This window comes from Podarcis erhardii, assembly GCF_964252035.2.
Source record: "Podarcis erhardii genome assembly, chromosome: 9".
In the NCBI taxonomy this organism is placed as follows: Eukaryota; Metazoa; Chordata; class Lepidosauria; order Squamata; family Lacertidae; genus Podarcis; species Podarcis erhardii.
This window is the reverse complement of record NC_138512.1, coordinates 2,391,852-2,415,704: the sequence shown is the minus strand read 5'-3', so window position 1 is coordinate 2,415,704 and position 23,853 is coordinate 2,391,852. Positions and strand designations below refer to the sequence as shown.

The 23,853-nt window shown below is 42.6% G+C and overlaps 1 protein-coding gene and 1 long non-coding RNA gene across 6 annotated transcripts in view; one reads left to right on the top strand and one right to left on the bottom strand.

Annotated features, from left to right (window-relative positions):
• Positions 1 to 23,853, bottom strand: part of LOC309350030 — a 96,668-nt gene that overhangs the window by 33,391 nt on the left and 39,424 nt on the right. The gene's annotated exons all lie outside the window — the stretch shown is intronic.
• Positions 1 to 23,853, top strand: part of UBE2Q2 (ubiquitin conjugating enzyme E2 Q2) — a 39,370-nt gene that overhangs the window by 2,882 nt on the left and 12,635 nt on the right. For 2 of the 5 annotated variants that reach the window (XM_081876404.1, XM_081876406.1), the window contains exons 2-7: positions 8,940 to 9,044; positions 13,338 to 13,442; positions 14,318 to 14,374; positions 15,351 to 15,488; positions 16,210 to 16,294; positions 23,459 to 23,519. In XM_081876404.1, the coding sequence (XP_081732530.1) occupies positions 8,940 to 9,044; positions 13,338 to 13,442; positions 14,318 to 14,374; positions 15,351 to 15,488; positions 16,210 to 16,294; positions 23,459 to 23,519 (551 nt within the window). Of the gene's footprint in view, positions 1 to 8,936; positions 9,045 to 13,337; positions 13,443 to 14,317; positions 14,375 to 15,350; positions 15,489 to 16,209; positions 16,295 to 23,458; positions 23,520 to 23,853 lie in introns of all 5 variants that reach the window. The other 3 variants (XM_081876403.1, XM_081876405.1, XM_081876407.1) reach the window with 2 other exon arrangements.

The window sequence follows — 23,853 nt, the reverse complement described above, 5'->3', positions numbered from 1 at the left end:
CATACCATAAATATACATGCCACCCAAACCTTCTAGATCAAATAACCCAGTGGTGTCCAAACTTTTTTCAAAGAGGGCCAGATTTAATGAAGTGAAGGGCCATGAGGGCCAACCAAAGTTGTTGATCCTTTTTTTAAGCACTGAAGTTGAGGTTTTTTTTTAAGGAAAGAAACTGCCACTGGGGCCAGATTAAACCAACCGGCGGCTGGATTAGGCCCCCGAAACGGACTTTGGACATACCTGAAATAACCTATTGTTTTTCAGTACCAGCCATTCCCTCTTCCAACTCATACAGGCAGCTTTATAACATAGTTTTAAGTCTGGCAGTGAAAATCATCCTCTTTCTTTAGCATCAGTTAATATTTTAAATTTAATCCTGTTTTCCTCCCCATCCCAGACTTTAGAACCTTGCCATTCTAGAGAAAGGATTGGGGGAGGCATCCTTTCTTGAGGTAGGGAAGATTGATATAAGGTAGATGAGGAGGGGTGATTTCTTATGTTACTCTAGGGCTTGCTTAGTTATGGGGTGGCAGGCAGGGAGGCAGAGAGTCATTCCTAATGAAGCAGAGAAGAAAAGACACCCAAGGTTCTTTTCCCCTCCTGTTGCAGTCAGATGAGCTGGTGGCTCATCCGTAGCTATTGGGGGGGGGGGACTAGCCAGGTATTATGTCCCAGAGGGGCACCATTGAGGCTCCCAGCCTGTGTGTGTGTGTGTGTGTGTGTGTGTATTCTAGGTGTTCCAAACTGGGTCTTCGAAGCATTGGGTGGGTGGGTGTGCGCGTGCACACCTAAGATCAATAGTCCTGTGGTGGAGCATACATGGGGGCTACTCCCGGAAGATCAGGTGGCGACAAGAGAGGCTCTGTTGAGGCTGTGTTCTTAAATATGAAGGGAACTACATTACTACCATCCAGATCTCACATGGCTACACTTGGTTTTTTTGTGTGTAAATTCTGAATCTTCATAGGTTAAAAACTTCCTACTCAGAACTTCATTTTCTCCTTCAAAGTTGAACAGTTATCACTTTGTTAATTTGTTTTTTAGAACCTTTCTTTGCTTCTTCGACTACGCAGTAGGCATATTGCCTCTCTTTCCCTCTTTGTTATTCCCTTTGTTTTCTCTCTGGAAATATGATTTGCATTACTGAAGTTTTGGGAAGGGCAGTCTGAAAGGAAATGTACTTCCCTCCTCTTCAGCCATTCAACTTCTTTAAGTATAGGAGTGCTTGCAACAGACAGCTTTGACAAAAGAAGCCAGAAGATTTTGTTTCTTTAAATTGAAACAAAAGTGTTGCAGGGCGGGTGTATGTGTGTGTGTGTGTGAGAGAGAGAGAGAGAGCAGAACGTGGGCAAAGTGCTCCTCCCTGATTAGTTGGAAGTTAGATGAAGTAATTCCTCTCCACCCATGATAGGTGGAAGCCCAGAGAGACAAGGAGTGTGCCCATATTGTTGAATGTGTGACCTGCTTTTAAAACAAGGCATGAGCTGAGTAACTTGCCTCTCCACCAGCTGAGGAGGTACTAGCTTGAAAGCAAGTCAGGAATTCTCTGTTTGGAGTAAAAGGGTAAAAGGTAAGGGAGGGATCCCTGGATCAGTCCACTCTGGACTGTGGGGTGCGGCGCTCATCTCGCTTTCAGGCTGAGGGAGCCAGTGTTTGTGCACAGACAACTTTCCGGGTCATGACTAAACTGCTTCTGGTGCAACGGGACACTGTGAGGGAAGCCAGAGCACATAGAAACGCCATTTATCTTCCTGCAGTATAGTGATACCTCAGTTTTCGAATATCTTGGAAGTCGAACGTTTTGGTTTTTGAACATCTTGGAAGTCGAATGTATCGGTTTTCGAACACTGAAAACCCAGACGTAACTCGGTCCCAGGATTGCTGAAGAAAGCAGATCACGTAAGGAAAAAACCCAATTGAAGAGAGGTGGGCAAGGTAGAAGGCTAGAGTTGCCCTCTGGCCGGACTTCTCTGCCATTAAACCCACACTCTGCTACTGGCTCTCTCTCCTCTGAGAAACTACATGTATTGAATTTCTGCTTCCTATTCAGCATTTAAAGGTGTAGGAGCCCTACTAGAAAGAAATGGGTAGCAACCCAATGTAGGACCATGAAGGGCTGTGAGCTGGGAACATTTTCCTTAATGTTTATAGATTTAGAGCCCACCTGTTTAAAAGACAACTTTCTCATAAGGAAAGCACACAGATATATCACTCAGACTGTTGTGTCGTATAACTATATATACACACACATACATAAAAACATAAAGCAGAGCACTAAAATTAAAAGTTCTAATGAACGTGCAGGCAATGAAACACATTAAAATAAAATCAGCCGCAGCAGAACCTTAGAATTATAATGCAACCACAATAAAACAGCATCACAGATTGCAGGTCCAATTAAAATAATTTCAAAAAGGCCACAGTAAACAAATAAGTTTTCAAGGTCCATTTGAAGCAATGGAGCCTGTCTGATCACGCTTGGGGAAAAAGTTATTTAGATACAGCATGCAAATTTACTACTTTTGTAATATGACATAAATTTAAAATGTGATTTCCTCCCACCCCGTTGAATCTCCCTCTTTTCTCAGTTTCAATTTGTTTGGTCTATATACTAAGCATCAAAGGTGAGTAAGAGCAGAGGTACACAAGTTTGAAATCATCAAAAGATTTATCAGCCAAAAACTAACACTAGAGTTACAGGATTTGATAAACCCTTGTAGGAGTGGTAGGTACCTGTTGATGGGAGCCACTAGTGCAGCCTACTGAATCCTGAATTGCCACACACCATAGTAGTTCCCACCCCTTTTGAGGTTTTCTTCTCCCACAAGGCAAATGTCATATGGTTCCTATTGTGTCCATATTGTGGTACGCTGCCTTGATAGTTTATATGAAGGCAGTATATAAATGCTATTATACATAAATTTAAATTAATGTTGGCTAACAGCTTGCCACCCCTACTGGTAAAACAGCCCTGTGACACTCAGCTGTGAAGTGGCATAGCTCTTTTTGCAGGCTTGCACGTTGGTGCCATACCTTCCTGCAAAGCTGTAAACATTCTAGGAATTCAGTGCCACCGGTAAACTGGCAAAGGGTTTTGAGCCAGCAGTCCTATGCACACTTCAAAGTAAGCCTATGTGAAATTGGTGGAGCTTGCTTCTGATTAAACACAGATAGGATCAGGTTACATATTGGTTGAAATGGCTGTGTATGGCACTGGGCTTCCTTGATGAGTCTTGCTTATTTTGTGGAAGAAGAGGAGACAGTAGGTTCATGCCAACAACAGTTCATTTCTCCTGTCCTAAATATGCCCAGGGTGGGAAGGAGCAGTTGTGGTGATGCTGATGGCTTACTGTCATTGTGTAGGAGAAACTGAAAAGGTCCCTGCTTGCTTGCAGTGTGTTAGGACTGTAGTTTTATAGAACTAATGCTCAACTTGGCTCAGTTCTGTTTTAATGTGACATGTGATGAAAGTGAGCTGTTTCAGATAGGAAAAACTCAGGATTGTTCTATACAAACATACAAATTCTAGCCATGTCAAGCTGCTCTGCAGACTAAATATCAACCATCGCTGTTGTAGGAATGCAGAAACTCTGCTTCTCTTTGTGTAGGCGAGGAATCCCTATTGGATCTTAACTGGTTGAGATCCTTTATTCCAGCCTTCCCCAACCTGGTGCCCTCCAGCTGTGTTGGACTTCAGCTTCCATCAGCCCCAGCCAAGGGAGCAATGGAAATCTCCACCATATTTAGGAATTTGCTAGTTACACTTCTCTTAAGTACTCAAACTGAAGATGTTCTAGCTCCCTGCTTGGCCTTGTCATCTTTCTTATACAGAAAGCAAAAGGTGAACTTTTAATATACTGAAATATTAATTTTTAATGGAGGCATATCCCAATATTTACTCCCACAAATCCATATTGTGAACAATCCTTGAATTGTAGTCTACCAGTGGACCACAATGTGTGTCTGATTTGCCCCTAAACATAATTGTAGAACTGGGGTGGGACAGTGTATGATGTCAAATAATAGGCAGAGGACTTGGGGACAAATATTAATTGCTGGTGAAAACTGAAATGGCAGAGATGAGAGTAGTGGTAGCTCCCCGCCCCCTTGTTTTCCTGTTGATCCAGGAATGAGAGAGCTGACAAGTCAGCACTTCACTTAAAAAAAGGCTGCAGGGAATAATGCTGTGATACAGCTTATTATTATTATTATTTAAAATCCTGCCTTTACTCCAAGAAACTCAGGTTGGTTCCCCCCGTTTTATCCTTGCAACAACCCTTGGAGTGTAGGTTAGTGACTGGTGCAAGGTCATCTAGTTAGCTTCGTGACTGGATGGGCATTTGAACCTGAGTCTCCCTGGTTGTGTTCCAAGACTTGTCCACTGGCTCATGCCAGTTCTGCCAACCTGATCCAGAAAACAGTGCAAGAAACACATCTGAAACATATTGATGAGGTAGCCATTATTGTTTACTACCACAAATATAAGTTCAGCTCCCTGATTTAAGCAGCCATAACCATTTATTTGACTTGGATTGTGCTTCTAAACCCATTGAACCAAAGTTGGGTTTATTTCTGAGTCAAGGGCCAAGTAAGTGTGCTGACACCATAAACAGGTTTATTATGCTAAAAAGCTTTCACTGTCTGGCAGCCACACTTAACAGCACGAAGCCCTGTGAGTCCCATGAGGGTCTCAAGAGCAAAAGGAGTCAATAGTCTTGAGGTGCCTGTTGTCCCTCCCCTGCTCCCCCAAGGGGCCTGCGCACTAGAACTTGAGTGCCATGTCAGGCACCTGCCCTACTTTGGAAAAAGCTGACTTAAGCTGTTCTTGGGACTTCCTTAGCAATGTCAGCGTGCCTTTGGTACAGAGGTGTCGTACTGTTTACAGCAAACAAGATGTACTTTAGCTCATGCTGCTTCAAGAGGGAATTGTCTGTTCTGCCTGGAACTACTGTCCCTGCTACACAGAATTGTGTTTGTATGTGGTCCTTACGCAATAAACAGATGAAGGCGTTGACACACTGGATAATTGAAAATGGCTGTGCCAGCTTGTCATAGGCAGTTAGACTCATTTTATGCCATGGGGTGTAATTCTAATGTTGTGTTCTTTTTTTTTTTTCATGGCCAGTAAGGCATTTTGGGGCATAGGACTACTGGCAGCAGCTGGCCATCTGAGTGTTTACTGGCCCAGGGTGACCTGCATCATGATCACATAGCCAAAAGTTGGGGAATTAATCTTCTTCATAAGAGGAGGCTCCTGGAGGTAGTTTGTGTGAACCCAAAGGCTTGATAGTTTGTAGGCAGCATCGGTAGTACTATAGAGCTCGGAGTTGCAGTAATTTCCCTTCAGAGGTGTAAAGCAATCTGTAAAAGCTGCCTTGATTGTTTCTGCACCTACCCCAAAACAGATATTGGCATGTTTAGCTATACCTGTATTTACCTATACCCATAGGAAGGGGAGATATTTTCTGCATTCTAAACATCCTCTGTGGACTGGAGTAGGTATTATCAACCTGTTTTTTTGGCAGAAGCCTCTGGGCCTCCATAGAACTGCACAGTGAAGAAATGCAGGTATTAAATGCAGAGCTCTCTCCCCCGCCTCACTCCAAAGGAAGGAGTGGGCAATTGCTAGCTGATAATAAATATCCATTCATCCTGCCTCTCTTCCACAAGGGAGGGAAGCTAAAGGAGACTTACAGTGTTCACAGTCATTTCCCATCCAAGCACAGACCAGACTCCATATACTGTACCTTCTGACCATAGTTCTAAATTGTCAGACACCCTAAATAGCTCCTGCTTCCTTCAACATGTTTTAATAAATAGCAAGCATCCTAAATCATGGCAGGAGTCTTGCAAAATAAAAACTGGTGCCAAGCAACATGACCCATCTGCTTCTAATATAAACAGTGGAACTTGGTGCAACCTATGGCAAAAACTGCGTGAATCTGTTCCCTTTTTGAAAACGGCAGACCGTCTTGACTTTTGCTAAGACCTGTGCTAAGCGTTACATGCTTCCTTTAGAGGGTCAGCATTCAAGTAGCAGAAATCCAGTATTAAGGGAAACAGGAACTCTTTGATCTAAAGGTGTGTAGAACTGTTGGTCATTAGGGATGTTTGTTTTAGAATATGCTAGTTTTGAAGAATAAACATGAGCTTTTGTTATGTCTTCAACGGGGGCTAGTTCTGATAAACAGCAGTTCATTTGTGACTGGGCTTTACAGGAACAGTCTCTGTATAGATATTTCCCTGCACATAGGAAAGTATCTAAAACTCTTCTTTCTGATCTATTTATTCTTCTGTATGGAGGAGCATTTGATCATTTGGGTCCCCAATCTGCAATCTGATATAATGTATCACAGAAACAGATTTAGCACATCCATCTGCTGTTTGTGACAAACTTGACAGATGTTTATCTGGGAAATCATTTCATACATATAGTAGCAAGGGAGTGGGGGAAACAAGTTCACTAACAAAGCAAGGAGAGACCTTCTTGTGCTTGGTCATAATTCATTTTCAGATAGGATTTTTTGAGGATACATAATTAAAATAAAAATTTTGAGGGCCAGAAAGCAACATTTCTGTGCACAAGAAGCTGCCCAGTAGCAGACCTATCTAGCCTGTCTGCTGCTGCTCCCCAGAGTGTTAGACAGGCTTCCTTTGAAGATTTTGCAGATTACAAGCACTGAAAACAGTCCTTCTGACCTGGGATTCTCTGCTCCAGTTGCCACATCTCTCTGGAAACAATTGCTTTGTGTCCCAAGTGAACAGCTATTGGTAGATCTTCCACTTCTAGCCGTTAAGATACTGTATGTTAGACATTTACTAAGGGCCAAATTAGACATAAGATGTGTGAATGCGTTTGATGCATATTTTTTAGCTGCCAGGGAGTAGGGCCTAGGCAGCATTGGAGCCAGAGCAAGTGGGGTGGATGAGTTTAATTCTCCCTCCCTGACAAAAAGTGGCAGCTCTGAAGGTGCTGTTTGCGTGCAGTTTCAAGGGAGCAACCTTTTGTTGTTGGGACAGTGGAAATGTTGAACTTTTCTTCCTTCTCCCCTGTGCTCCCAGCCTGTATTCTTTACACTCATGTCAGTCAAGCGTTGTGTCTGGTGTTCTCCTGAGCCTTCTCACTTTGGGGTGCCAGTGTCCACAGACGAGCAAACAAGCCTCAAGAGTTGCATTATAAATGAGGGTGAGCCTGGATTGTCTCTTGAATGTGGTACAAAGCCAAGCTGCTTTGGGTTTTTTTTAAAAGCAAACAAATCTTATTTTAGGTTTTCATTGATTCTTTTCTTTTAGCATTAGGCCTGACATCTCATTTAGGAAGAGTGTGTGTATGTCTGAGATGACATACTTTTCTGATTGGAATGAGGGTTGTTTTTGAGTTCCTTCAAGATAGGTTAGTCCCATATCGTTTTAGCCACGCTTAACCTGTTCAGTTTTTATATAATTACTTACTGGAGTAATTAGTGGCTTAAGTATGGATTCTCCAACAAATTCTGTCTCTCCAGTGAAGGTTTATGTATGGAGAGTATTAATTAGCATTGGGGAGGGTGAGGAAAGAACAAGAGGGAGCTAATTATGCCTGAAAACTTCATCTGAAATGGAAAGAAGTGTTATATTAATTATTCCTATAAGAAATTTGCTGCCGTGAAAGTAGCCACATTCTGTGTTACCTTAGAAAAACCCTGTTAGGCTGAGGGGACAGTGTTTGGCCCAAGGCCCTTTGGGGAGCTTCATGGCTATCCAGTGATTTTAATCTGTTTCCAGAATCCAAACCTTGCACCAGCCCTGCCCTGCTCTGCTCTGGGATTCCTCATGCATTTATTAGTGCCATTTCTGAGCATAGGCTTGTAAATAACCACTCTAATTGGGATGGGATGAGACCTTGGAGGAGGAGCTCCGAATGGAATGCATAGTCTCATTTCAAGTTGGAGTCAGCCCCCTTCAAGCTGGATCTGGGATTCATTCCCTATCTCTGCTGCTGCTCTACTTTCTTTTACAGACCCTCCCCTCCCCTGCTGGAGGGGAAAGGCTTCACCTTGGGGACGTAGGCAAGAAGCGGTAGAGGGCTCACTTTGACACAGTTCTGAGTAGTGTACCAGCCAGAAGACAAGGAGTGAAGCAGGCACAATTTTCACTCTTGCTCATTCTCACTAAACCAAACTGAGCTGGAGGCAAGGCCTGTGTGGTACAGTGGTTAACAATATCAAACTAGGTTGAAACCCTCACTCTGTTCTGAAGCTCACTAGGTTACCTCAGGCCAACCTACTTCACAGAATTGTTGTGAGGCTAAAATTAGGAAGGGGTGTGTGTTCACAGTTCTTATCTCTTTGGCGGGGGATAATGATGCATGGAGCACCCATTTTCGGCTAGGACAATGGGGCTCCTGGTGTTCACTGGTATGCTCAGAAAGCCAATGGAGGGGTTGCACATCTCAAATTGGCCAGACGCAAACTGCTTCCTGCTGACTAGCAGGAACACTTACCTTCTGATTTTGGCCACAAATTACTACGATATGTAGGCAGGCAATTTTCCACACACACCCCTTGGCTAGTGGCTCATGTGAGCATAATTTGCACAACTGTCTTAGTGACCCTTTCCTAGAAGGAAAAGTTGAGATGGTGGTTGAAGAAGTTGGTGCTTTTTCTCTTCAGGCAATTAGTTAAATCTTCAGAGCCAAGTGTGCTCCCTGCTTTGGAAAACAGTTGCCCACTCTACATAACTGACTTTCTGTGTCTGTCTGGAGTTGAGATGAGGAGCTGCAGAGGTCTGCTTTATTGGTTTTTTAAAAAGCATTCTTTCTCTCACCTTGATAATGGGACATACTTTATATTTTAACAAGTGCAGTTCTCCAGAAGCTTTGAAATATGAATGTGTAGTTCAGGCATAATATTTATTTATTTATTTATTTATTTATTTATTTATTTATTTATTTAAAGCAGGAGTCTTATCCCTCTTCATCACCAATATGGTTCGTGGACTCAGATGACCCCAACTTAACTTCAGTATTGGAGCGTTTAGATGATATTAAAAAGAGCAATACTCTGGTAAGTGATCACCTGTCCTCCTTTGCTTAATCTGGCATTTTGTTATAAACTAGGTATTAGGTCAGAATCCCACAGCCATGCCATTGTTTGGTGGTGCCTTTTTTGTTTTAAGCAAAAATATTGCTTGTGGTTTCACAAGTAGCACTCCTTCACCAGCTGGCCATCTAAAAAGATTTGATCTCGAATAGTGTCTCTTTCAGTTTGCAGAAACCATTTAGTCACAGCAAAGGCTCATGCAGGGTAACTACCACAAATGTTTTAGCAATTGCAAAAAGCAGAAGCCAGAAAACAAGTGTGCTTTGTGTGGAGGGGGGCATGTTATAAATAACAAAATTGTCCTCTTGTATGGGAGAAAGCAGGTGGGATTTTTCATGCTTTCCTGTCAAAAATAATTTCTAGATATTGTGACAGTACGTCTTAACACATAGTGCCAAAACTGAAACTAGCGCTGCCCTCTTTTCTTATGATAGCTGGCTGTATTATGACTTCCAAGCAGGAGAAGAAGAGCTTCAGATTGTGATTCTTTCATGCTGCTTTCTCTGACCCAGTTCCCTCCAGTTGTTGTGGGACTGCAGCTCTCATTGGCCCCAGCTAGCATGACCATGGAGGGCATCAGGTTGGGAAAGGCTTCTTCAAGAAATCATACTGGTTTCTTGTATTTAGTTTTAAAGCTACCCTGCCTTTACCCGTGACCAAAGCAGAGGGCTGAAGTCCTACTGGGCTTTCCAACGTATGTATTTCTACCACCAATTCTTGAAATCAAATTGGGGGTGTTAACCAAGGGGCAATTCATAATATGCACTACTGGGAAAGAATATTTCTTCCTAGCCTAAATTCTTGGCTTGTGGGACTGCCGTCTTCTGGATGGGTGGTGTACACATGCAAAGCCCAAGCTGCCGTGATTTGATGCTACAGTCCCAAAAATCTTAACCATGGGAATTCTGGAGCAGCAGTAGGATGGTAGAGCATCTAGAAACAGGTGTTGCTGCTGCTTCCCTTACTTGGCTGCTTTTAGGAAGGAGACAGTTGTCCTATTCAGGTTGTCTTCTGATGCTTTGGATTAGTGTTCCAGTTGATATCATTTACACTTGCCTGTTGGTAAGGATGAGAGAGAGAGAGAGAGAGTGTAAGAGTCTAAGCAGAGCTGGCAGCGTGTTGGAGTTGATCACAAGTTATAATAAAAAGAAGTATAGCAATAATAGCATTCCAGAAAGAATGTTATAACTGGAAAATCTGTTAAATGGTATTTAGTATTTATTGGCAAACTCCTTCATGATTTAATTTTGTTCCAACACATCAAGAAGGCTCTGCAGCTGCTCAGGAGCATAGATTCTGTTTTCCTGGAGTCTCTTGTAATGAGCAATGTTTACCATTCTCAGGGTTTGCCAAGCACTGTGAAGCCAGTTAAGCTGAAAACATTTGAAACACATCCTGCTTCATAGTATCCTGAATTGTCTATAGATCCACAGCAACGTAGTAGTACCAAATGTTACTCTTGCTCTTACTCTGCACTACGGGAGTTAAAACACTTTTGGTTAAACATTTTCCAGTCTGTAACTGCTTCATACTGCATCTTAAATCTGAACTGTGGACTATTGATAAGTGTAGCATGTTTTAGACCAATGCATACAGTATTGTGTAGGACATCTAATGCTGATGTGTAGATGTGACATCAGAGTTCATGTGTCCACTGCCAGGCAGGCGGGATAGGCTGTTCTAAAAATGAGATGTTGGGGCATCTGTTTAAGTTTCTTCATGCATATTTTGAATAAGAATAGATTACAAAAATCAAAGGGTCTGGACTAGACTCATTCTGTTAGGCTTTGCAGCTTCAGATGAGTTGGAAAGAGTCCTGATGCAGTAGCAAGCTCATCTGGAAAGTTGTGTTTTCAGAAACAGTTCCAAGAAAGATAACTGTAACATTTTGGCACTATTATCCCAGATTCGCCTTGTTGGACCTGTACTAGTTCTGCCTCTTTCAAGGCTGCCTGGGAGGTAGCTGGTTCTCAATAGGAGCAAGCGACACTGTTCATTCCTATCCATGAGTGCATCATGCTTTCTGCATCCAACAATTCTATGCTTGTTTCCTAGCCTGTGGCTTCACCTGCTGCTCAATAGCATCCCACAATAGAGCCACATTTCCTGCTTATCTGAGGTTGCTGGGCAGGGAAGGATGTGACCAACTTTCTACGACATGAGTTTGTAGCTCAAACTGGGGCCTTAGCTAGTTCTGCTTCTGTAAGCCAAGCATGTTACCTTCCCAAGCAAGTGTTGGTAGAGGCCCTGCCTTGACCTAGAGATCCAGAAGCTTTTATTCTCCCTCCTCCGTCTGCCATGCTCTGCATACTGTCGTACCTTGGAAGTCGAATGGAATACGTTCTGGAAGTCCATTTGACTTCCAAAACGTTTGAAAACCAAATCACGGCTTCGCCAATCAGAAGCCATGGAAGCCCCTTCAAACGTTCAGGTTCGAAAAGGACATTCGCAAACCGGAACAATCATTTCTGGGTTTGCGGCGTTCAGGAGCCAAAACATCCAAGTTTCAGGGGGTTTGACAACCAAGGTGCAACTGTACTCAAATTTAATTAATTTGCCCGTTAGAATCCTATGCTATAGTTAAAATCTACTGTTTGGGTTGCAGAAGCCAGTGCCTTCTGTTGGTTGCTTAAGCATTTAACAGTAGCTGGTCATTATTTATCCACAGTAAAAATGAGGAGTTGAAACCTGCTCACTCTTATTTAAAAAGGAGCTTCAGGTGCTTGGGAAAACAGTGGTGCTGCACGACGAAGCCAGACTTGACATGGGGTCTTATGGATGCCACTAAATCTGCCTTGTTGTTTAATGGGCTAATCCTAAAGAAGTCTGAAAAACCTTGAAAGTAAATCATACTTGATACAGTGGAATAGAACTATCTAGTAAGCATGCTTAGGGTTGCAGCTTTAACATTCATAAAGAATTACACAGTAAGTGCTGTACATTTTGCCCAAACAAAAATCTGCAAATCGGTCTAATAGATCTTTCATTGACACTTCCATGCTGAATGTGCCATTCCTAAACCTGTCTTTGAATGGAGGGATATTTAAAGGGAAACAGCATTTTGCAGGCTAAAAATAGTATCCTATGGGCTCTGAGCAGGGTGTCAAGAAGCAAAACACTGATGTATTGCCGGAGATCCATAGGTGGTCACAGGTGGTCATGTTATTCCCAGCTGTTAATCTGTGCTACCATAGGTGCAAAACTCAGGTTACATGTAGCTTATTGGGAGACAAAATTCTGTCTGTTTTGGGCTGCCGCCAGCAAATGGACGCTCTCCTCTTGCCCTTAACACTTGATAAAAACTAGGATTTATGTGTATGTGGTAAAAGTAAAAGCACTTAAGGCCAAGATTAATAGGTGCTTTGAGTGTGTGTGTGTAAAAGTGGTAATTTTCATAGGGCTGGAAGGAAGTGCAATGGCCAGGCCAAGGCAGAATGCTCTGCAGAGCAGGACACCTGATCCGGGCAGCAAAGGGCTGGAGTAAGCAATGTGTTCCATTTCCAGGGTCTTGCAGGAGAGGTGGGTCCGGATGGCACAAGCCACAGAGAAAATTTATTCCTGGTACCAAATATTCTGTCTATAAATTTATTTCTGTAAACAAACTAGATGTTTGTTAGTTTTTGAAGCATATGGCTAATGATTCTGTCTGTTGAGGTGCAGTTAAGACTAGGGCTGGGTGATGTTTGGTTTTCAACATCATGATATATCAGCAGCTGAATACTGAAATATGCTGATATATCACGATGTCTGCAAATCCATTGCCTTGAGTCCTACCCTCCAAAGCAGGAGAAAACAAGCATGCTCCCTCTTCCCTATGACAGTCCTTGAGATATTTGAAGATAGCTAACATATCTCCTCTCAGTCTCCTGTGCGTATGGAACTCTGATACATCATGGAGAGAAGGGTTCAAGTGAATCCTTGTCTCTGATGTGCACACTTCAATGCTCAGGGTATGTGCTTTCAATTGAGCAGTTCCTCCAGGTGGTGCTGGCAGGTCAAGAGGACCGTCCTGCGTGCCCTCCCAGAATAGCTGGATAGATACAAGATGGAAGCTGTTGCTTTATTAATCTGAGTACCAGGAAATCTAAGACTTAACAACTTACAGCCTTTGTATATTATAGGGTTTATTATAGTCATTTGTTTAAGAGGTGGGTATCCTCTTTGTTGGGCACAGGATTCAGGGCACAGCACGGCAAACTTTCATTCAAATAAAACGTGAGAACAAACCATTCACAAGCCATTTTACTTGTTTTGTAGCTTCTCCAACAATTGAAACGATTGATATGCGACCTCTGCAGACTATATAATCTTCCTCAGCATCCTGATGTTGAAATGTTAGATCAACCATTGCCGACCGGCCAGGTAAATCCTAATGTTCCTCTGACTCACAGGTGCTAATGGGTCTGCTTGATGTTTGGGCTGTGGGCACAGATTGTTGAACCTCCATTAAGCATGCTGCTGGCCAGACATAGGAGTGCAACATGGGTTATTTTTTGTGGTGTGTAAAGGTGACTAATTCACAAATCATTTCTATGCAGAGCAAGTGGTACTCATTGTCTTGTTAAGGAAAACAACATTCCTCATTGTTTGAGATGAGTATTGTGTTTATCTTTGCGATGGAACAAAGCAGGGTAGGCTTATAAAGAACTTTCAGGTTCTGCTGCTTAGTCAGTTCCAATGAGGGCGAAGCTTTCCTGTCTTCTTGTTCCTCCCTTACACGCAAGACGCTTACTCTCCTCCAGCTTTAAGAAGCTCACTGTGGCCTTCATAGCGCTGCCTCATTGAGAATTTAATCTCTCGCCACTAGACACCTCTCTGTTTCTAATGTTTTTTCCAAAACTGATAGTTCTTTATCAAAGTGCAGTCAGTGTGTGCATATGTTTGCATCTTTGTGTGTGCTTCTTTATAGCTCATAAGCTCAATTCCTTTATAGCTCATAAGCTCAATTCCTATTTTCAGTAATGGTGTTTAGCATTTGTAACATGCTTTTGAGTGTTCAAAGCATATCATGTGCATTATCTTGTAAACCCTACGGGACGAAACCTCCCTGAAAAGTGAGTGAGTGTTGTTACTGGGAATGGGATGCTCAAGCTAGCATGTGTTGTGGCCATCTAGTGATATAGCAGAGGTCGAATTTAAACTTACTCAGCCTCTTGGCCGCTAGCATACTTTTTCTTTTCTTTCTTTTTTAAACTGAAAGTGATAGTAACAAAGAATCTGATTTTGTTATGCTCCAGAATGGAACAACGGAAGAGGTTACATCAGAAGAAGAGGAGGAGGAAGATATGGGTGAAGTATGTGTGTGTGCGCATCTGTGCACGCACGTCTGTGCATGCACACGCATGCTTTCCTTGTAGTAGTAGTAGTACAAGGAATTATTATTATTATTATTATTATTAATAATAATAATAATAATAATTAATAATAATAATAATAATAATAATAATAAATAAATAAATAAATAAATAAATTTATTATTTATATCCTGCCCATCTGGCTGGGTTTTCCCAGCCACTCTGGGCTGCTACCAATCGAATATTAAAAACACAATACAGCATTAAACATTAAAAACTTCCCTAAACGTGGCTGCCTTCAGATGTCTTTTAAAAGTAGGATAGTTGCTTATTTCCTTGACAACTGATGGGAAGGTGTTCCACAGAGCAGGCGCCACTACTGAGAAGGCCCTCTGCCTGGTTCCCTGTAACCTCACTTCTCACGGTGAGGGAACCACCAGAAGGCCCTCGGAGCTGGACCTCAGTGTCTTTGTTATTCTTATTCTGGCTTCTATCATTCTTGAATCTGTCTAGGGAAGAAGGAGTGGAAACCATGGGGAATCAATTGGAGATCTGCCTTCTTAAAGTTCAATAACCCTTTTGTGTGCAATCCTTATCCCACCCACCCAAACAGCATTGTGTGTATCTGTCTGACTGCCAGGGACCCTGCAGTAGGGCTTCCCTTCGCTCCTATGCACTCTCCTCCCTGTGTGCATATTCCTGAGATAACTGGGTTCAAAGCAACGGGGGGCTTCCCTTTCACCTTATCCAATAGTGCACATTTAGGGCAGGGTGAGAGAAACAGCCATGAAGTCTCAATTGCTTTTGTAAGCATTTTGCCAATGAGATACACCCGCATTTTTGCCCTTGCTTGTGTTCTCCCCCATCCCTGCCCTGTATGAGAAACCCTGACTGATGCAAAGCACTAAGGCACATGAATTTTGCTTTTGTTGGCCTTGTTCTTCTTCTTAAGTAGTATAGTAATTTTGTCTTGTAGGATATTGATCTGGATCATTATGATATGAAGGAGGAAGAACCTGTTGATGGAAAGAAGACAGAGGATGATGGCATTGAGAAAGAGAACCTGGCAATCCTAGAAAAAATCCGAAAGAGTCAAAGGCAAGACCACCTAAATGTAAGAGGCAATTAAACAAATAAGAGCATGCTGTAGAATGCATACAGCCTTTCATTTTCTGCACCGTATCTTGCGGGAATGTATGTACTTTTAGCACACTTCCGTAAATTTCATAGCTATATTGGGCGTTATAAGGTTACAGTCTCTCCGTGCTTTCTGTGTATGCACTTATTCTGCTTATACAGTGGTGCCCCGCAAGACGAACGCCTTGCAAGACGGAAAACCCGCTAGACGAAAGGGTTTTCCGTTTTGGAGGCGCTTCGCAAAACGAATTTCCCTATGGGCTTGCTTCGCAAGACGAAAATATCTTGCGAGTTCCTGCAGGGTTTTCCCCCCCCCCTCTTTTCCTAAGCCGCTAAACCGCTTATCAGCTGATCCGCTAAAAGCCGCTAAACCGCTAATAGCACTAATCCGCTAAGCTGTCATTGGGCTTGCTTCGCAAGACGAAAAAACCGCTATACGAAGAGCCTCACGGAACGGATTAATTTCGTCTTGCGAGGCACCACTGTACATATAGAAAGAATTTAAATCACTTTACCAAAAATGTACTGTTTTTTTCTACCTTCCAACTTGTTAAATATTTAAAATTAGTGTCCTAAATGATTGTGCCAATTTTGCAATATTGATCATTGGTAGCCTTCTTTTAAACAGCCTTTTAATGGCCCTGGTACTGTTCTTTTAAGAGTTTTATCAAATCAAGCTACCCTTAACTTATTTTTAGGGTGCAGTCTCTGGGTCTGTCCAGGCTTCAGATCGACTTATGAAAGAACTCAGGGATATATATAGGTCGCAGAGTTACAAGTCAGGTAAGTATCTGCATCTTTTATGAGCAAAATCATAACGTTCTATTCTGATCAGGGCTACGATATGCAAAATTAAGGCTGCAATCCTATATAATGTATGGCAGGGGTGGCCATTGTGGTGCCTTCTAGATGTTTTTGCCATGCTGACTGGGGCTGTTGGGAGTTGGAGTCCAAAACATCTGGAGGGTGTCAGGGTGGCTGCACTTGATGTATAGTATACTTGCTTGTGCTGAACTATCTGGGACATAGCTATGAGTAGACATGCATAGATTTCCATTGTAAATGTGCCCAAATCTGAAACTGAGTAAGTGGCTTGTTTTGTCTTCTTTCCTAGTGTCTGCACTATCAGATTCTGAGCTATTCCTCTGTTGCACTCAGTTCGGTATTCATACTTTTAAGAAAATTTTTTAAATGAAATTATAAACATTGTGCACTTTATCAAAGTGTCTCAGGTGAAATACTAAACAACCATCAAACAGTTTGAAATCTCTGTTAAGTAAAGAAAGCACAAATACCCTCAAATTTCACAGTCCCGTCCACCAGTCACAGGACTCCCTCTCTGAATCAAAAATCAATTGCAAATTCCCACACAGAAAGAAAGTGTGGGAAACCCCAGCTTTTATCTGAAGAGTGTAATATCTAGTCTGTCTCAGTATTTGCTTACAAATGGCCTGGCCTTGAAAATGCTTTTCCTGAGAAAACCATTCTCTCTGTCTCTCTCTCGTTAATCAAATCACAGTTGACCATTTACTCTCCCAGCTTACCAGAAAGTCCTTGTGTTGCATTCCTAGTATGTACTCCACATTCTGCAGGTCTAAATCACCAGTTGATTTCCTCCACCTCTCATGGCTGCTGCGTATTTTTAAAGGCAGCACTCCCTAACTTTGCATATGAGGGGTGAAGGCTGAAATTTTCTGCCATTGCGCTCTCTCTCTCTCCTTAACACGGAGCTAAAACCTTGTTCAAAGACTACAGCATGATCCTTCCAACATAATACAACGAGTTGTGCAGAATCCTTCAGTTCCCTATGTTTATTAGCATATATGAAACTGGCATGCTCCAGGGCTTTTGCCCTATGTTCTCTTGAGAAAAATTGTGCATTAACTTGATAAACAAATGCTTGTAGATTTTCTCCTATAGATCAGCACAGCCAGCAAATTATCTGACTGTCCTCTTCATTCTGTACGTAGTTCAGTTCCTGAAATAGCACAGTAGAGGAGTAAGACATTGTTTGAGCTGCCTCAATATGGAGTTTTAAGGCTTTTTTTCAGTAGTGATTTTTTCACAAGGTCAGGCTGTGTCTAGGAGCCTCAGTGGCATTCAGAAATATCACAAGGGTTCCCAGAGGCTGTCAAAAATTGGCCTTGACTTTTGCGCTTCTATGAGAGTTTGAATTGGGTGGCTACCTTAACTTATAAAAAGGGTAGCTAGATTTTTAAAATTTTATCCAGACATCTTTACTGAAAGTTCAAAAAGTACATACTTATATGTGCACTAAACATGATGAGACATAAATAAAAGAGAGAAAAAGAGAAACAGCCCCCGTGTAGAAGGGAAAATCAAGGGGGGAGGGGAGGAAACCCAAAATTAAACTTTACAAAGTTGTTATTGTACTCCACCAGATCTTAACCTATTACACTATTTGTAAGAATGGATTCCAAATATCATTGAATTTGTCCATGGCGAGTTTGAGTTTATATGCAAGTTGTTCTTATGTTGCGAGTTTGTATAAGTCTTCAATCCAATCGTAGAAGGGAGCTGAATTTTTATTTTTCCAATTCTTCAGTATCCGTCTTTTTGCTGTGGTCAGGGCACAGCAAAGTCCACAGGAGAGTCCACTCATATTGTCCTTTTGTAGGGTTCCATGTGCTTGAAAATGTAAGGTTGTTCCATACAGTTCTGTTGATGGTTACAGTTACCTTCTGCCAAAAATATGTCAGTATAGGACAATGAAATAACATATGTTTTAGAGAAGTATTATCCCTATTGCATTTCCAACAGTTAGATACCTTAGATAGCCCGAAAGGGGTAGCCATAATAACTGGAAAGTGCAGCCCACTGAAGATACGGAAAGAAGGAGAGGCTTTTGTAGAGTAATACTTGGATTTATTGAATTGAGCTTTGAGTCTTCTTAATGGATATTGACAAAAAGGTAATTTAAATTAATTGCGCACATTTAAAAAAAATTACTCTTTGAAATATGATTCGTGTTTGTAGGTGGCTTTAATTTCTTATATTAGATTCGAACACTTGTGCTAAGGTTTTATTAACAAGAGATATGAAATGGGAGTAGAAGTGTGGGGGGAAAGGTTGCTATAACTTATATAATGGCATTGCTTTCAGGGATTATACGTCTCTGCGGGATTTAGAAACTTAAAAACCCTTTAAAATTAAGATTTTTTTTTTATAAGCCTTAAAAGGAGCCAGGATTTTCCCGAGGGTCCCTGCCTGTCATAAAATCATGGAATTGTAAAGTTGGAAATAACCCCAAGGGTCATCTAGTCCAACCCCCTGCAATGCAGGAATCTCAACTAAAGCATCCATGACAGATGACCATCCAGCCTCTGCTTTAAAAGTTCTAAGGAAAGAGTCACTACCTTCCAAGTGAGTCCTGGTCCACTGCTGAATGTTTTTCCTGATGTTGAGTTGGAATCCCCTTTCTTGTAACTTGAAGCCATTGGTTCGGGTCCCACCCTCCAGAGGAGGAGAAAACAGGCTTGCTCCATTTCCCATGGGATAGCCCTTGAGTTATTTGAAGATGGCTATCAGATCTCCTCTCCCTCTCCTCCATTCCAGGCCAAACATACCCACTTCAGTGGCCCTCCAGCTGATGTTGGGCTCCCAATTCCCATCAGCCCCAAACTATATCTGGAGGGACAAAGTTTCCCATCTCAGCTATAGAGGGAAGAGCGGATTTGTGGTCAAGGTGGGAAAATGAATTGGGAACTTTAGTGGAGGTGGGATGCCAGAAGCACTCCTGTATTTTTAATTAGGCTGGCCAGGCCCCTAAAAACAAGAATCCTTCCATTTTGTGAATATTTCACTGTTATCTCCAGTGTCGGTGCTCAGCTCAGACCCTTGATCATCTTGGTTGCCCTCCGCTGCACACATTTCAGCTTGCCAATAGTATTCCTAATTTGTGGCGCCCAAAATTGAACATAGTATTCCAGATGTGGTCTGGCCAAGGCAGGATAGAGTGGTATTATTACTTCCCTTGATTGGGGCACTATACTAGTGTTGATGCAGCCTAGAATAGCATTAGCTTTTTTTGCTGCTGCATCATACTGTTGGCTCATGTTAAGTTTGTGGTTCACTAAGGCACCTAGATCCTTTTCATGTGTACTAGCCGGGTACCCCCCATCTTACATTTGTGCAGCTGGTCCTTCCTGTCTAAGTGTGGAACCTGACATTTGTGCCTATTCAAATTTATTTTGTTAGTTTGGGCCCAGTTCTCCAATTTGTTAAGGTCATATTGAATCCCAGTTCTGCCTTCTGCAGCATTCTGTCATAGAAGTTGTTCAAATTTTGCATTAAAAAGGGTGAGACCTGTTTTATGGAAGCAAGCCTGGTATGATAGTTGTGACTGGTGAGAACATTCTAGGCAGGGCTGGAGGATCTCAAGAGCTTCATTGGTGTGGCATCTCAAAACCGGAAACATGTCTAGCCCTTCAGCCTGGCACAAGGGGCAACTGAAGTATAAAAGGGCTATGTGATTGGAGGAACAGACATTCCATGGGAAACTCAGGATGCCATGGATACATGTGCAAAGCCCCCCAAGGCAGCAAAAGTTTTGGATCACTGGATGGTTCTCAGTAGATGGAGAAGGGTTTTGGTTTTTTTATTCCCAGCTGTTTGACAACAGCAAGAACACATGGTTGCTCCCTCACCCCTTCATTCTGTTGAAATGAAGGCAGCTTGGGAGAAACCCAGGAGTGGGTTTTTGTGTGGCAGGACTGTGAGTTTATTCATCCCAGTGCATTATGGGACACAGGAGGCAAATGCCGCAGTTCCTTGCGCAATATTTTTGCACCTGACTTTGCCCACTTGCTCTTTCTGCATGTGATTCTAGTTGATGATCCTCTTGGGATTATTAAAAAACAAACTGGTCGATCCCACAAGTCTGGTTCAGGTAGGGATGTTGAAAGGTAGTCTCTCTAGTTTTTGACTTTAATGTGTCTAGCTCTGGAATAAAGACTATCCAAATGCATTGCATCTGCTTTTAATAAGGCTTGCATGGTACTTGTGCTTCCTGGGGTGTTCCTGGTTTCATTTCATGTCTGGGGAATTACCTATCCGTGCTAGAAAGAACGCATCCTTAAGATGCGGCATTCTTAATCAGTGCCAGGGTGTTTGCTATCTATAGATATAAGCTCTTGACACACAGTTAGCTAGTAATCCCGAGGTAGTGTTGTGTTGTATTTGCTCTTACGAAAGGCCCCCATATGAACTGGTGCACCTTGGAATAGAAGTGGCTTGAGAGTGGAGATTCTATCAGCTGTGCATTTTGACAGTATCCAGCTGCTTCATCTTCAGACGGCAGTCATGAGCTGAGCACCGACACTGGAGATAACAGTGAAATATTCACAAAATGGAAGGATTCTTGTTTTTAGGGGCCTGGCCAGCCTAATTAAAAATACAGGAGTGCTTCTGGCATCCCACCTCCACTAAAGTTCCCAATTCATTTTCCCACCTTGACCACAAATCCGCTCTTCCCTCTATAGCTGAGATGGGAAACTTTGTCCCTCCAGATATAGTTTGGGGCTGATGGGAATTGGGAGCCCAACATCAGCTGGAGGGCCACTGAATCCCCATCCCTGCTCTAGAGCGCCTAGGTGAGTGTGAAAAGGTAGGTGCAAACGTTCTTTCAAGTTCAAAAGATGGCAGCCCAGGAAGACAACCCACAAACAAGGGAGTTCTCTGCTGATATGTATGGACTGGTGTTCGGCTGCCTGGCCTGATCTTGACCTCCCTTAATCCTATGCCTGCCCTTTGAATTAATTTGTTGTTTATTTGCTTAAAATTTGGAACATTAATAAAAATCAGTTGGGGGGGGGGGAAATGCCATGCCTGTTCAAGGAGGCCTGCTGCAGTCATTTGTTTGGGTGGGTGTGGGATGAACCAGTGCAATCTTACATAGACAAAATTCTTCATTTCTTTAAATAATCTTTCAACCACTTGATGCCTCTGCAACTCTGTTTCCTTTAATCCTTAACCAGTTGTTATGGGAAACTTAGTTTTACAGAAACTCCCTTCCCAAACTCTTCTCCTCACCCCAAGTGTAATATTGTGTTCAACTAAGGCCAACAGAATCTGAGATCAGAAAAGGCAGCTGACAACTGTAAGGCATGATGGCACTGGCAAGAACTGCAAGTGCTACTCCTGAATCACTGCCGCCTTTTATGCATTTGTAACCCGTTCTTCACTAAAGGAACCTAGCAGCCCCTTGCTCTGGGTATCTCCCTCTTGGACTCCTGCAATGTGCTCTACGTGGGGCTACCTTTGAAGGTGACCCGGAAACTTCAGCTAATCCAGAATGTGGCAGCTAGACTGGTGATGGAGCGGCCACCAAGACCACATAACATCGGTCTTGAAAGACCTACTTTGGCTCCCAGTACTTTTCTGAGAACAATTCAAAGTGTTGGTGCTGACCTTGAAAGCCCTAAACGGCCTCGGCCCAGTATCCCTGAAGGAGCAACTCCACCCCCATTGTTCTATCCGGACACTGAGGTCTAGCGCCGAGGGCCTTCTGGTGGTTCCCTCACCGTGAGAAGTGAGGTTACAGGGAACCAGGCAGAGGGCCTTCTCAGTAGTGGTGCCAGCCCTTTGGAACACCATCAGATGTCTTCTAAAAGTCAGATAGTTACTTCCTTGACATCTGAAGGCAGCCCTGTTCAGGGAGGTTTTTAATGTTTGATGTTTTATTGTGCTTTTAATTCTGTTGGGAGCCGTCCAGAGTGGCTGGGGAAACCCAGCCAGATGGGCGGGGTATTATTTATCTATCTATCTATCTATCTATCTATCTATCTATCTATCTATCTATACCCCCGCCCTTCTGGCTGGGTTTCCCCAGCCACTCTGAACGGCTCCCAGATATTACTATTATTGCTTGAGCAGGCAGAGAGAGGCCTGCCTACTTTTTGCAGCATAATCGCAACTCGTTCTGCTAAGACCCCACTTTTTATTATTTTTAAGTCATTTTAAACTAACTAGGAGAGTTGCCTCTAGAGAGAGCATCTCTCCAGGACTTTCTTCTTTAGTTGGGGCTGGCAACAAAGACTGTTTGGCACTGGAAAGACTGCATAAACTGGCTAAATTTTGTAGCTTCTATTAATACAAATGCAGGAAAGAAACTGAATGGGATTTTCCTGGCCTTTTTATTTGCTTTATCTTCTCTTCCACATATTTGCGTGTGGCATTTTGAAAGCCACAGAATTCACTCGTTTTAAAAATACATTCTTGGGGATTTTCTATATGCTTATTTGCCTGATTCAGCGGCAGGTGCTGTCCCAGGAACCTCAGCTGATGTGTCTGCTGTGCAGATCAGCCGGGAGAAGGCACAGTCATTCAATATGTGCGCAGTTGCTGCCGTTAGAGTGTTGCTGTTATTATTTTACTGAAGGTGCAAGTAGAATGAATCAATAAGCTCTTTCCCTGAGACATTCTCTACAAGCTGTTCTTTCCTACAGCAGGAGGTTTCCCTGGTGTGAATTTCTGCTGCAAAATAGAGGAGAGTTTGTGGAGGAAAGGTGGGGAAAGAGTCATGGAAACCCTAACTTGTCATGGAAAAAGGCTGCAAGAGGTTGTCCAGGCACATATAATTCATGGTACTGTAAATAGTGTCAAAACAGATGCTGTAGGTTTTCTGAAGCTAGGCACATGTGGAGCCAGTCAGTCTTGTAAAGAAGGGTATTAGGAGTGCCACGTAGGAGCAAGATATAATTTTGCCCTCACATACAAAGGTAGGATTGCTCTTATTTGTGAAGTTCTGCTTTCATCCAAACAGCTCTGTGCTGCTGAGGAAAAGAGAGGACCTTGCTCATTCAAAACTCAGCATCTCTTTGCATTCAACCTTTGTGGAGTTCCAGATCGCTATCTTGGGTTTGGGTGTGGGTGTGTTTTCTAGTAACAACGGAAGCAAGCAACCCTTTTCATTTCCATTTTCTGCAGGGATTTATTCAGTGGAACTTGTAAATGACAGCCTATATGACTGGCATGTAAAACTTCTAAGGTAAGTTCACTTTTCCCCACCCCAACACTGTCCTAAATCAGTGAGTGGTTTTGCTATTGATGGATAGCTGGGTTGGTGGATGAAGGTACATGATGATAATCATTTGATGTCTGCACCTAGGAAAGTTCTATACTATGTTGCAGATTAGAATATTTGCTTAAGGTTCGGGTTGTCACTCTAGACTTTTTTGTAGATCTAATTGGCTAGGTCACTTGATTAGCCAGTGCATCTCTTTTCAAAAACAGACTTTTAAGTGCTTATAAAACTGCAGTGGGCTGATACTCTTGCAGGAGAGGCATTCCTTCCTCTGTAACGTAAATCAGTCCCCATTGTG